Source organism: Rhinolophus ferrumequinum, chromosome 25, assembly GCF_004115265.2.
Source record: "Rhinolophus ferrumequinum isolate MPI-CBG mRhiFer1 chromosome 25, mRhiFer1_v1.p, whole genome shotgun sequence".
NCBI lineage: Eukaryota > Metazoa > Chordata > Mammalia > Chiroptera > Rhinolophidae > Rhinolophus > Rhinolophus ferrumequinum.
Window position 1 is genome coordinate 8129841 of NC_046308.1, and position 14061 is coordinate 8143901.

General features: G+C 50.7%; 1 protein-coding gene across 2 annotated transcripts; it reads right to left on the minus strand.

Moving 5' to 3' along the window:
* Positions 1–431: 431 nt before the first annotated feature.
* On the minus strand, positions 432–6103 carry SDS (serine dehydratase). 2 transcript variants are annotated; one of them, XM_033097527.1, is made up of 7 exons: positions 5788–6099; positions 5375–5414; positions 4996–5135; positions 4800–4891; positions 3795–4022; positions 1870–1994; positions 432–1160 (listed from the first exon to the last, which is right to left on the minus strand). In XM_033097527.1, the coding sequence occupies exons 1-7, from the start codon at positions 5938–5940 to the stop codon at positions 952–954; spliced, it is 987 nt and encodes a 328-aa protein (XP_032953418.1). In that variant the 5' UTR covers positions 5941–6099; the 3' UTR covers positions 432–951. The 2 variants fall into 2 exon arrangements, with proteins under 2 accessions (XP_032953418.1, XP_032953417.1); XM_033097526.1 differs by lacking the exon at positions 432–1160 and having other exon boundaries at positions 1167–1994; positions 5788–6103.
* Positions 6104–14061: the final 7958 nt, after the last annotated feature.

The window sequence follows — 14061 nt, forward strand, 5'->3', positions numbered from 1 at the left end:
TGATGTTTTTAGAGGGTACCTGTGACACTGACTTCAAGTCCGCTCTTTCCCTGTCCCCGAGATGATGGTCCAAGAGCCAGTTGGCACACCCCCAGGGACGGGGGGCTCAGTACTCTGCTGCCAGTGGTTCCGTGATGAAATCCTTCTGAGTGTTATCAGGAAGGACTTCCCCTCAGCATGAGGTCGGCCTCGTCCACCTCCCCAGCTGGTTCTGCCCCAAGCCCTTCTTCTCCAGCCACTTCCCTCAGCAGCTTCCTGCCTCCTGGCAGGCAAGCCCAGCTGGGCTGGGGGTCTTGAGTTCCAGGTGGGGCTCCAGGGTTCCCTGGGGCCGGGGTTGGAGGTGGGGGTGCTCAGTGTCGCCAGCAGGTGTGATGGGAGGAACGGGGGCGGGGAGGGAGGCAGACCATGATGGCGGAAAAACTCAAAGGATCTTTGTTTCATAAATATGTATTTTTCACTGAAAAAGTCTTCACATTAGAAAAATGAGTAAGGGTGAGGGGAGGGTGGGGCTTCTGGGAGGAAGGACAAGTTGGTTCCTCCACCCCGGACTGTGGCCCTGTCAGCCTTCCAGGGAGAAAGCCTGGGCGGGACTCCTCCCTCAGAGGAGATGCATCCTGCTGGGATTCCAGGTCCTGCCCACCACCCTGCTCTGGGGACCTGGTAGTTACATGAGGGTGGTTGTCACCCTAGCAGGTGTGGCTAAGGATGGGGACAGAGCCATCACACAGATAGCAGACGTTCAGTTCACAGCCTCTCTGGCTGCTGACCTTCAGCCTCCATCTGGGAGCGTCAGCCCCTCCACACAGTGGGCTTGTGGGTACGAGAAGGTCCCGGCTGGCCCGGCCGCAGGCTCAGCCAGACATAATAATATGTACAATGAGGGGCTGGATAAAACTGCAGCCCCTCCAGGGGTCTCCCAGGTAGCGGAGGGGGGCGAGTGGGGAGGAGTCCTCACTTGGGCAGCCCATTCTTCATGCCCAGCTGTTTCTTGAGGGCCTGCAGCTGGGCCAGGCTGATGTTGCTGCCCCCACAGACAATGACCACGAGGGAGGACAGGGGCACCGGGAGCTTCCCTTCTCCCTGCAGCTTCTGAACCACGCGGCTGTAGACAGCGGCCAGGGCTGCCCCACAGGCAGGCTCCACCAGGATCTTCTCATCGTCTGCCAGAGGAGGGGGATGGTGAGGGCGGGGCCTGAGTTCCACAGGGTGCAAAGCAGCCAATCGGCTCTCAGCCCTAGCCACAGACCCAGGTCCTGGACCAAACCTTCCATCATTACCTAGATTGACCTTTCAAGCCCTGAGCCAAGGCTAGGTTTCACCATGAGTGCTAACACATATAAAATGATTGTAATTGCCTGAGCGTTGTGTTGAGAAGGATTCTGAGGCATCATCTGAGCAACAGTGCATGGTTGTTGATTAGCCAGACTGACTGCCAGTACAGGAGAATTAGGTGGCAACATCAGTGCTACCTGTGTGTGCTGCACACTGTCCCTGTCTTAGGCTGAACCCAGAAAGAGTCCAACATAGTTCAGACCCACTTCAGCGTCCGTCACTGAGGCCTAGACTTTCCTTTCTTACCCTGGCTGCCAGGAAGCTCAGAATCAACATTTTTCAATACTCAATTATTGTCCCCTGCTGTCATGGTTATCAGGCTTACTTCTTCATTTGTGCCGTTGGTCTTTCTATTTTGTATTTCATTGTTCTGCATTGTAGTATTATCTTTCATTAATGGGAAGTTATAGGAAGGGGTGAGAGACAGAACTATGAGGAAAATTTGCAGTGATGGAGTCCCTTGGAATACCAAGTGGACAGGGCAGCCACTTAGTTCCTGAACCAGCAGGTTGGGTCTTGAAAGGACCTGGAACATACCCACAAACTTCTCAATGGCGGCCACAGCCTCCTGGTCCGAGATAACTTCTGAGAAAATGCGGTGTTCCTGAAACAGCTTCAGGGCCTGAGCTCCCACTGTCTTCACGCACAGAGCCTTGGCAACACTGAGGAGGGGGCGTAGGAAATGGGAATGGAGGAAACAGAGGCAGGATGGGAGGGAGAGAAAGAGACAGAACAATGGGTGTGAGAGGGAGGAGGAACTGGGGTACGTGGGCAGGGGATGGGGCGTGCCGTCTGCAGCTGTAAAGCACTGAAAAGTACCAGAGGCTCCCCAAACAGAGCGGGGGCTTCCAATAAAGCACAGGTTGCTTGAATGGGGATAAATAGCATCATTCTTTGGTCAACACGACTCAAAAGCAAACACCCAAAAGGCCCCCTTGTGATTCCCTGGTAAGATTCCCAGCTTTTGCTCCAGGTTGTCACCTCCACTTGCTTAACCCCCACTAAGCTTAGCACCGCTCTGCCTGCCCAAACCCTGTCCTTCAAGGCTCAGGATTAAGGCTGCCTCCTGCAAGAAGTCCTCCAGGAGTTGCACTCAGTCCCATGACCCCATGTGGAATTCTCAAATGATCCTCCCCATAACACACACATAGTTAGACCACTTCCTGAGAAAGCATTAGGTGCCAAATACCTCACAGCCTTATAAATTCTTACAATAATCTTTGTTGTTAATTGGCTCAATTTTATAGGAGGGAAAACCGAGACAGAGAACATGCAGTCACTTGCCCAAGATTACACATCTAGGGAGCGGTAGTGCTGGGATTGCAAGCAGGATCCATATAACTCCAGGACCTGCACTTGTAATCGATGTTCCCTCTCTCCCCAGCTTCCCTGAGTGATCACTGGTTCTATTCCCAGCTCATCTCCCTCTCTCGCCCATGAGTGTCTCTGCCTGGACCACCTGAAGCCCTTAGCCCAGTATGTGGCCCACGGTAGACGTTCAACAATTATTTCTGCAATCTCAACACTGCAGGATCAGAGGACAGCTCTGGGGCGCTGGGCTTAGGAATCTGGAAGTTCTTACCTGGACTCAGTCCTCCCTATCTGTGGCAGAGGCTTGTCTACCCAACATCCCCAATATCTCTTCCAGGTGCACACATGGATGCCTAGCGGGAAGACATTTCCCAGCCTCCCTTGCAGCAGGCGTGGCCATGTGACTAAGTTCTGGCCAATGAGAGAGAAGTGGAACTATTCCAGTCTGTCTGTAAAGGGAGGGGGCCACAGTTTCTGCCCTGCTTCCTCCTTTCTGTCAGATGGAGTGTGGGTGTGATAGTTGGCACTTAAGCAGCCATTTTGGCCCATTAAGCTATATGATAAGGAAAATGGAGAACAAACTTAAGGAACCTGGGCACCTGGCTTTCATCGAGCTGCCCCCCTGGACAGCCTACCTCTAGACTTTGTTTTCTTTTTTAAATAAAAGAGGAAATAAAATCCAATCTTGTTTAACTTGCTGTTATTTTGGGCTCCTGTATAAAGCAGCCAAACCTAATGCTAACTATACATCATGTTTCAAAGGTTTGGGGCTGGGGTATGAACTGGGAGCACGAGCTGTGTGTTGCCACCTCTTTCTCCCCAGATTCAGCCAGTGTCTTGCACATATTAGGGGTTCAGTAAATGGTTGGCAAATTAATGAGGTGTGTAAAACCCTGCCACAGAGGAACTCAATAAATGATTACTGTTAGACTTTTTGTATGAGGAAATGTGACATTCATGGTACAGAGTCACACAGACTTGGGCTCAGTCCCAGCAGTACCATTCACTGGCTGTGTGATTCTGGGAAAAGGACCAAAGCCTCAGTTTCCTCTCCTGTAAAATGGGACATCAGGCTGTACCTCACAGCCAGCACAGAGAGGGGCTCCCCAAGGCTTGCCAAACCCCTGATGGAGGCATCCCCGGCTGCTCACCTGGTAACCTGGGACAGAGAGACGAGCTTGCCGGCAGTGGTGGCAACGTGGAAGCTGTGAGCTCCAATGGTCTCCATGGCGATGATAGGCACATCCCCCCAGCCCACTTCCTGCAGTCCCTGGACCACTCCACACAACATGCCCCCACCACCCACTGACAGCGCGATGGCCCCCGGCTTTGCACTCAGCGTCTCCTTCAGCTCCTTCACGATGGAAGTGTGGCCTTTCCTGGAGGGGGTGGGAGGAGGTGGCAGGTCAGGGCTGGGCTTCCTGGACACCAGGCAGGGGTCCTGGAGATGCCACTTGCCCCCTTCACTTGTCCTCATCCCAAGCACTGATGGGCCTTGAGGCTAGTCCCCTCCTCCCTGACTCCACCCTGATTTCCAGCTGCCAGCATCTGTATCTCTACCTGAGGGCTTCCTCTGGCCACTGGAATTGCCTATGAATGTGGCAACTGGCAGTGCCAACAGACGACATCCCTCCCCCGGTGATTGTGGGAATTAAGAATTATGGGAGTTGCCGTATGAGCACCCAGCATCCTCTCCTGCGGGCGGGGAACTCTGGTTCATGTTCCATGCTAGCTTCCAGGGACCCCAAGGGATTATGCTCCAGTTGTCCACAGCAGTCACCCCCTTTTAGAGCCCCAATTAGGGGCTTCCTTCTTTCCTCATCTCACTTCCCCACTCTGATGAATCACTTCTCAAGTAAACTGCTTTCTATGAAATCTTTGTCTCGGGATCTGCTTTTGGAGGGTTGGGGGACACAATTGTGGACACCAGTGCTTCTGAGCTCATGCATTTGCTCATGGCCGTGTGGAACGAGCATGTGTGCACATACGTGCATGCACTGCTGTCATGCCTGTGCGTGTGCTTCTACATGACAATGTGCACACACATGTAAAACTGCTCTGCATCATGATGTGAGGACGTGCCTTGTGGCAAGTGCCCTCCCAGTGGTGTAGGGAGTGGATGCCACCCACACCGGGCGAGCCTGGGCTCCACGTACCAGATGAGAGGGTCATCAAAAGGAGGTATGTAGACCCAGCCTGGGTTGTTCTTTGCCAGGGCCTTAGCCAGCTCAAAGGCCTCATCCAACATCTGCAAGACCATGGGAGAGGGGAGCGGGGGAGGCGGTGAGAAACCGGGAGACCCTCCTCTGCCACCAGCTGCCCTCCGTGGACCCTGCCCAGGTCAGCACTCACCTCACCCACCACCTTGACGGTGGCGCCCTCATTCTTGAGCCGCTCGATAGTGAGGGCAGGTGTGGTGCTGGGCACGACGATGGTGGCAGGAATGCCCAGCTTCCTGGCGGCATAGGCGGCTGCCATGCCTGCATTGCCCGCTGCCGGAGGTGGGGAGTAGAGAGTGGGTCAGTGTGGAAGGGCCTGGGAGCCTGATCTTGGGGCTCTGAACCCTACTCCCCCGGTGACCGCTGCCTTCCCCACCCCCGGGAATTCCAAATTGGGACTGCTGCAAATGTTTGCAGAGGTTCAAGGCTGGGGAAACTAGGGCCCAGAGAGGTGGAGCGCCTGGCCTGGGAACACACAGCAGAGGACAGGAGGACGCATGCCGACCATTTACCGGAGGAGCAGACGAAATGTTCACAGCCTCGCTCAGCCCACTGTGGAGACAAGGGGGCGGGGTCAGGCCCACCTCCTGTCTCCCCCCGGGCTCTTCCCTCCCACCTGGAACACCTCGCAGCGATTCTGTCTGCACTTCCTTCACAGGGAACTTGTACTGCCCTAACTTCTCAGATGACATCTTCCCTCCCCAAAGAGGATGCCTCAAGGAAGGGTGAAGGAGAGGCTGGCATCAGCCCACGAGGGGACCCTCATCACCGGCACCCTTTATCCAAAGGAAGCGCTAATGGTGGTGGCTCAGGCATTATGAGGAGTCAGCAGGGCCTCGCCTGGAACTCCTTGGATTTCACATGGCACTAGCCGTGCCCTGGAGAGGAAAGGGGACGTGCCACCCTCACCCGGAGCCGTCTGTACCGTCTGGCAGAGGTGTCCGATGCCCCGGATCTTGAAGGAGCCTGAGGGCTGGGCGCTGTCCATCTTGAGATAGACGCTGGTGCCGGCCACTTTGGACAGCGACATGCTGTCCCGGATGGGGGTCTTCGCGTGCAGGGGCTCTCCGGAAGTCATTGCTGGGAGAAAGGAAGGGCAAAGGGGACGGAGCTGGGTGGCTGGACCAAGAGAGCCAGGAGTAGATTGGAGTTGGTCTCAATGGATGGACTGGGTAGGCAGTCCGCCGACAGAGGGAGGGTCTGGACCAGTGCACCGTCTTCCGAATTGTCCCAGAAGCTACTCCTCCGGGACTTTATTTCCTGGGTGCCTCCGGGCAGCCAATAGGGCCTCAGGACCAGCCACACCCCCGCAGGACCCGCCCCCTGGCCTGAGGCCCAGGGGGCAGGGGAGGCTTGGAAGGGAAAAGGAGGCTGGCTGCGCTCCTGCCTCTGGCAGCTTCCTCCCCCTCGCCCCCACCCCTCTCTGCTTCCCTGCCCTCCACCCCCCACCCCCACCCAGTTGTCAGCTTCTTCATTTGCAAAAGAGTACCTACTTCCCAAGGACTATTAGAAGGCTTGCAGGAGATAATACACTTAAAGTCACTAGCATGCGGTTGGCACGCAGTAGGCACCCAAGAAACAAACCGCGGAGGACGCAGGTACTACCATTATCCTCCTCTTACAGAAAGGGAAGCTGAGGCATAGTAAGAGGGATGAGCTGGTACTTTAGCCCAGCAATCTGACTCCCAAACCTACAACGTGCACACAGTTCTTTATTGCCTTTCCCTGTCATCCTTTTGTGACTCTTTTGTCCTAAAGGGGCAGGTGGCATGATGGGCAAGACCCAGGTCGACCAGGGTTCAAACCCTGGCTCTTGCCCTTTACTAGCTGTGTGGCCCGGGGCAGTCACTTGGCCTCCTGGACTCTCCCTTCTCTTCTCTGTAAAATGTGGATGATAATAACACCGCTCTCCTAGGAATGGACGACATGATGATGTATGTAGGTAAGGGGCCCAGAACTGAGTGTTGAGGAAGGCTTAGCAGCCATTGTTGTCGTCGTCTTCATCTTCATCATCGTCACAGAACTGAACTCACCCTCTGTCCCATGCCACGTCTCCTGTCTGTCCCTGGCTGTGTGCAGGGGTCTGTCTGCCCACAGGGTGGTGTACAGACACCACAAAACATACACACACACACACACACACACACACACTCCTGGCCAGCTCTCGCCCTGGCCCCCTCAACAAAGCTCTCTTGTCCATTTGGTTGGCCGGGACGAGAATATCGATGAGACAGTGAGAGTACAAACAGCCCGCATCGCCGTCGCTCTCTGTGGGACAACAAGCTGTCCCCTCTTGCTGCCCCGCCGACCTTCCACAGGCACTCCCCAGCCCCCTCCCCAGCGGGACGTCCACAGGCACGTGTTGGGCACACAGATGGTCGAGGCTCACGTGTGTGCATCTGAGGGTGTACAGCCGGCTCTCACATTGCCTGGCATCTGCTGGTGCCCGATCCCATGCCAGGTGTTTCCCGTGGGAGGTGTCACTTAACCCTCACACAATCAGGTGAGCGGACATCGCGAGTCCCATGTCACAGGTGAGGAAACTGTCTCAGAGGTGGAGTAAAACTGTCACCCAGGTGGCAGCGGCAGAATGCAAACTCAGGAATTCTGAGTCATTTGAGGACCCAGGCTGATGGAGAGCGTTGAGATGGGGGTCAGAGAGGGCCACCTGGTCCCTTTAGGGGTCCAAGATGCAGGTGGGTGACATGAGGTTATCCACACCGTCAGTGAAATGGGACTAAGGCAGATACCTACCTTAGAATGCTGAATTCTCTCTGCTGCAAGCACACCGTGATTGGATGGGGGCAGCTGCGGGTGCTAGAAACAAGATGATTCATTCTGTCTTTATACCTCCCTATATTGTTTCTTTGGTTTCGACAAGAATCTATCGCTGTTGTGATTTGAACAACACCAAATTAAGAAAATCAATCATATAAGAACCAAAAAGAGGGAAAAAAACAAAATATATACCATTGTGGTTGACATCCTGTTTGGTATACCCTTTTTATAATAATAACTTCATTGAGATACAGTTTGCACAGCATACGATTTGCCCGTTTACAGAGCATTAGTTTGAGCACATTTTCGTCACCCCAAAAAGAAACCCGTACCCACTAACAGTCACTCCCCTTGCCCCGTCCTCTCTAGCCCCTGGCGGTTACCAGTCTGCCTTCTGTTTCCATGGATTTGCCTGTTGTGGACGTTTCATATAAATGGAATCAGACAATACGTGGCCTTTTGTGTCTGGCGTCTTTCACTTGGTATCATGCTTCAAGGTTGACCACGGTGTAGCCTGGGTCAACATGTAGACTTCTTTCCTTTATAGCTGAATAATATTCCACTGTATGGATGGAGCACGTTGTATTTATCTGTTCATCCATTAATGAGCACTTGCTGTCTGGGCATATCTTTATTTTCAAATATATAAAAAATATGTACGTGTGTGAGTACACGTGTGGTTCTGTGTCCCATTACATGGCTAGGAACCCGAGACACTGAGGGGGCAGGGGCCTCACCCAAGGTCACCCTGGGGAGGAAATGGAGCAGAAGCAGGTAGTGTGGCCGTGTCATGGGGTTCTGACCAGTTAGCTGCTGAGGTCTCGAGGGAAGGTTGGCCACAGTCATGGTGCAAACCTCAGGGGGATCAATTCATGCCTGTGACTCTAGCATCCAAGGCATGTCCATTTCCAGATAGCAAGGGTAGATAGCTCTGTTACATCACACCCTCCCGGGAAGTGTTTCTGAGGATGGCCTGACCAGCGTGTCCTTGGCTGTGGGAGGTGGTGATTCTGACGGTTGTTTTCACAGCTTAGGGAGAAACGCACAGCTCTCACCTCTGTTTGCACTTCTGGCGGGTGCAGCCAAGTCTCCTGATTAGTTAAGGTCTCCAGCTCCTGAGTCCATCAGAGCTGGGTTGAAACTGACACGCAGCTGTGTGACCTCAGGTGGTCACCTAACTTCCCTTAGCCTCAGTTTCCTGCAGCAAGAAATGAGATGATGGGTATTGCAAGACTTAGAGATAATGGCAATCCAGTGCCAGGCATGGAGTAAGGGCTCAAAGAACAGTAGCTGCTATTATGATTATCTTTGTTCTCGTTGTTGTGGTTTTTTTTTTTTTCAGGTGTTTTTTTTTTTTAAATTGGGGAACAGTGTGTTTTTCCAGGACCCATCAGCTCCCTGTCAAGTCGTTGTTTTTCAATCTAGTTGTGGGGGGCGCAGCTCACCGGCCCATGTGGGACTTGAACTGGCGACCTTGGCATTATGAGCACCGTGCTCCAACCACTGAGTTAACCGGCCGCCCAGCAGCAGCCCAGCTCCAAGCCCAAACCATTGCTTTTCATTCCAGTTGTGGAGGGCGAAGCTCACTGGTCCATGTGGGAATCGAACCAGCAACCCTGTTTTTAAGAGCTTGCGCTCCAACCAACTGAGCCATCCGGCCACCCCCCTTTTTAGTTATTTTTTTGTTCGTTTGTTTGTTTTGTTATTATTATTATTATTATCCAGGATTTTTCCACCCTTCCTGGTCCTCTGTTCCTGAGTCCTCCCTCCAGGCCCAGCTCCTCATTCATGTTTCCTCCCCTTCAAGTCTGGGTTGGAGCCTCTTTGGGATTCTGCAGCCTGATAGCCCGTGGAGTCTCTCCCTGGGGGCCACGAGCAGCCTGAGGGCAGGTCTGTACTGACTCAGTCCCTGCTGGATCCCTGTCTCTCTCCTCCAACCATGCAGCATCCCACAACACACAGGATAGCGCCCCCACAACAAAGAATTATCTGGCCCCAAATGTCAGCAGTGCTGAGATCGAGTAGGACTTAATCCAATGTGGGTAAAATGTGCTTTATCTAAAAAGCTGTGGTTTTATATCCACTTGCTACTCAATCAACCCCCCAGAGAAGTGAAAAGATTTTTTCTTGGTGAAATTAATACAAGCAAATCAGGCCTCACTTGTTTTGGACTTAATGAATTTAACCTTTGAGGCCCTCACTGTAGGACTTGGCAGCCAACCCTGTTTACTTTTGTTCACCAGGCTTCAACCCATCATTCCATTTGGTTGAGACCTGATGGACCCCTCCTTGGGCCATTTGGTGGCACTGTCTGTAGTGATGCCTCCTGGCTTTGTGTCATCCACAGATGTGACAAACAGCTTCTTGGTGGGCCCTCATGGCTAAAGCTGGCTGTGGCCAAGGTCAGGACCCAAGGCTACACTGAGCCTTCCCTGGAGGTTATCATCACCCATCAGTCGCGTGCGGTGGGTAGAGTTGGCAAGGTCCAAACAGCCTATGGGGGATTTTGTCTAGAGTTCATCAAAAAGTCAAGATTTGCAACAGGATTAAATCTCAGACCACAAACTCAGTGTGCAACAAATGAAGGCTTCTTTACTTTTCCCTAACTCAGCTTAATTTTTATTTCAAACAGATAATTAATTGGAGGCAGTAAGTGTTTCCCTCTTCTCCCAAGGATGGCAGGGACATTTTGGGGCCAAGTCACCAGAGGCAGGGTGGGGGTGCTGTCTGGTCCTCAATTGTCTGCCCCCCCACCTCAGATTACCCAGGAGGCTTTTCTCATTCCCAGCCACGTGGGTCCTTAGCCTATGGTCTGGAGCCTGCAATACTCATTCCAGAGTTTTGGCCACTGCCATAAATTCGTTCTCTTACTCTGCTGTCACCCCCATTCCCTGCGTGTAGGAAACCTGCCCCTCCACCCCCACCCCCAGACCCTCAGCAGTGGAGTGCTGGAGTGGACTCCTACTATCTGTTAAATTTGCAGGAAGTTTGGGAGCCAGTTATTAAAACTTTGGTAGCTTGAAACTGTCCACTGTGGGTGTACTGACACCATGAAAATCAGCAAATGCTACAAATCGGGACCCTTCCCCTCCTTCTTTCCTTCCTTCCTACCTTACTCCCTCCCTCCGTCTCTCGCCCTCTGTTCCTCCCTTCCTTCTTTCTCTGTCTGTCATTCTGTCTTTCTCTCTCTGTCTGTCTCTTTCTCTCCTCCTTTGGGGAAGGAATCATAAATTAATATTCTCAAAAATATTATTCCTCCATCACACACACCTCATCTATACACTTCCCCTAATTATGCAGGCAAATAACTATGGCAAAGGGGGAAAACATGTTATCTGTGACCCCGGGACGGTCCCCTTCATTACCTCTTCTTTATCTAGTGGTTGCAGCCAATTTCTTTTCTACCTTTTTCCCCGTCATCTGCTAACTTCTCAACATCTATATCTAAGAAGTGGACCAGCCTCTCTCTCCATTTAAAAACATAAGACTTTGGTCAATTAAGTACTATTTTAATGAGAATGAAGAAAACTCATTATTTAGCACTGTCTGAGGAGAATCTTTCTGCAAAGTAAAGAATCCTCCTGTAAACGGTATTGTTACTTCCCACTACTTTTGCAGGTTTGGGTGTAGGGACTTTTTAAAAATCTTTTTATTTTAGAATAGTTTTAGATTTACATAAAAGACCATCTAAAACTGCACAGATAGTACAGAGAGTTCCCATATACCCCACTTCCAGCTTCCTTTATTATTAAAAAGTTACATTCATATGGTACATGTTGTCATAATTATTGAACCAATACTGATATATTATTATTCACTGAAGTCCATACTTTATTCAGATTTCTTTAGCTTTTACTGACTCTCCTTTTTCTGTCCCAGGATCCCACCCAGGAAACCACATTACTTTTACTTGTCACATTCCCTTCGGCTCCTTTTGGCTGTGACAGTTTCTCAGACTTCCCTTGTTTTTGATGACCTTGACAGTTTTCCACAGCCCTAGTTGTGGATTTTTTGTTTTTTTTCTCACAAGTAAACTAGGGGTAGAGGACTTGGGGAGGAAGACCACGGAAGTGAGATGCCATTGTCGTCGCATCTCATCCAGGCCATATGAACTACCAGCATGACTTACCACTGTTGATGCTGACCTCAATCACCTGGTCAGGTAGGGTTTGTCAGGTGTCTCCACTGTAAAGTTCCTCTTTTTCTCTGGGTATGGGATTTTTTTAAAAAAAATTGCATCCCTCTATACACCACACGGACCCCCTATTTATTTGGGGTGTTTACTGTCCCTGTTTGGTAATTGTCTTCCTGTTTGTGTGTCACTCAGCTCTGTCTGTGTCGAATGGGGAAATCATTGCACAAAGCCACAGATTTACGAACGCTTTCCCTCCCTCTGTGACAATAAATGTCTCTCGTGTTGAGACCCACGAGGTCCCTAGACAGATTCTCTAGGCCCATGCTGTCCAGTACGCAAGCCAGTAACCACTTGTAGCTATTTACATTTAAATTATTCAAAATTAAATAAAATGCACAATTCGATTCCTCAGTCTCACAGCCACTTTGCAAAGGCTCAGTAGCCACAGGTGGTCACTGGCTACCGTACAGATCACGAAACATTTTCATCTTCACATCTTCTCATTGCCCCCTGCCTCCTTGCTTCTCTCCTCCCTCATCCCCACCTCCCTGTTACAACCAGGATAACCAATATTGTCAGCATTGTTTTCCACGAGCCTACAGGTACATATACCATCCAAGACTGATATATCAGGCACTTCTGGACATTGTTCTTTGTAAAAAAAATAATAATAATAAAAAGAAGTCATTGCATACTGTACATATTGTTTTTCCTTTTCTCACTTAAAATGCATCATGAATACCTCTCTGGGTCAATAGGTTTAGATCTAATTTATTCTTGGTGATGGCTGCATAAAATTCCATGTCGAGGGTATGTTATTACTTACTCAACCATTTCCTGATTCAAGGGCATCCCAGCTTCCAGTACTGTTTCTTTTGTTTTTTGCTATTCTAGACAGCGATTTAATTAATAAACACTCTCATACCCGTATTTGTACCCTCTGGTACTTTTTTTTTTTTTTGGAGAATAAATCCCCCAAATTAAGATTTCTGGGTCAAAGAAATGGGTATTTATCAAAGTGGAATAGATATTGACAGATTCATTTCCCAAAAGGCTGTAGCAATTCCTAGTCACACCAGCAACATGTGAGGTACTTATTTTTCCTCATACTCACCAGCCCTGGTTGTTATTGCTTTTCGGCTTAAAATTTTTTTTGGTTTTTTTTTGTTTACCTAATAGCTTTTAAAATAGCATTTTGTTGTTGCTCTAATTTGCATTTTTCTGTTGCTACATCTATAATGCTTTATTGCATCTATTGACTCATATGTCAACTGCAAGCCCCTTGAGGACCGGGAGGGTACCTGATTAATTCTTGTCTCCACCTCTCCTTTCACGGGACCTAGATTTTGGTAGTTTGGGGTAATATTTGCTGAATGCATCAATGAATGGCTGGGTCGCATGGATCAAAATTTTCCTTGGCCTTGAGGGCAGATGTTAAACTGTCCCCTTTTTCCTATGGACCTCAGTTTCCCCACCCACAACAAGGGTGCATTGTATGGCCCTTCCTGATTTTTTCAGCTCAGACAACTCAACCATGGCTATGAATTTGTAAGTCTTTTAGGACAAGACCATCCAAGTTGGATGTGAGGTCCCTCAGAGATTGGCTCCATGGCCTGTTTGCTGGGCAACCTGGGGCAAGTCGCTTAACCTTTCTGTGCCACAGCTTCTCCCTTGATAACTGACTCTGAGAGTTCCTCTGTACAAGGGTCTCAAACTCAGATACCTACAGGGCCAGACAGGGGTCTGTTGGGAGTTGGAAATGCAATGGGGAAAAGTAGGGACAGTGGCAAATGGAGGGCCATGTCCCTCTACAGAGGACAGAGGGAATTAGCTCCATTCAGCAGAAATGTGGCCCTCTAGTTTGAGACCCAGTGTGTTCTAGAATGGTTTATCATCTTGGCAAGGGTCTGAGAAGTTAGCTAAGGTATGGTGGTACCAGAAGACCCGGGTCCAAATCTCAACTGGGTTACTCACCAGCTAGGCTGGTTGCATGACTGCCCAAGCCCCGCTTCTCTCATCCGTTTAACGGAACTGAGCTTTGTGGCTTGGAAAGTGTATGGGCAGAGTCCAGAGTTGAACCTGCAAATATGAGGACCAATCGTCTCTGTCCAAGGTGCCATCCCTCCTCTCCATGTCATTCCCTCGCCTTGGGAACAAGAAGGCCAGCAGCGGGTGAGGATGGTGAAATGAAGCTTAATGAATAACCCAAGGGACAGGCCAGGGTGGGTGTTTGGAGGCCTGAGGTGTCAGGGACAGGGGCTGCCTGACGAAGGTGGCCCTGGGAGG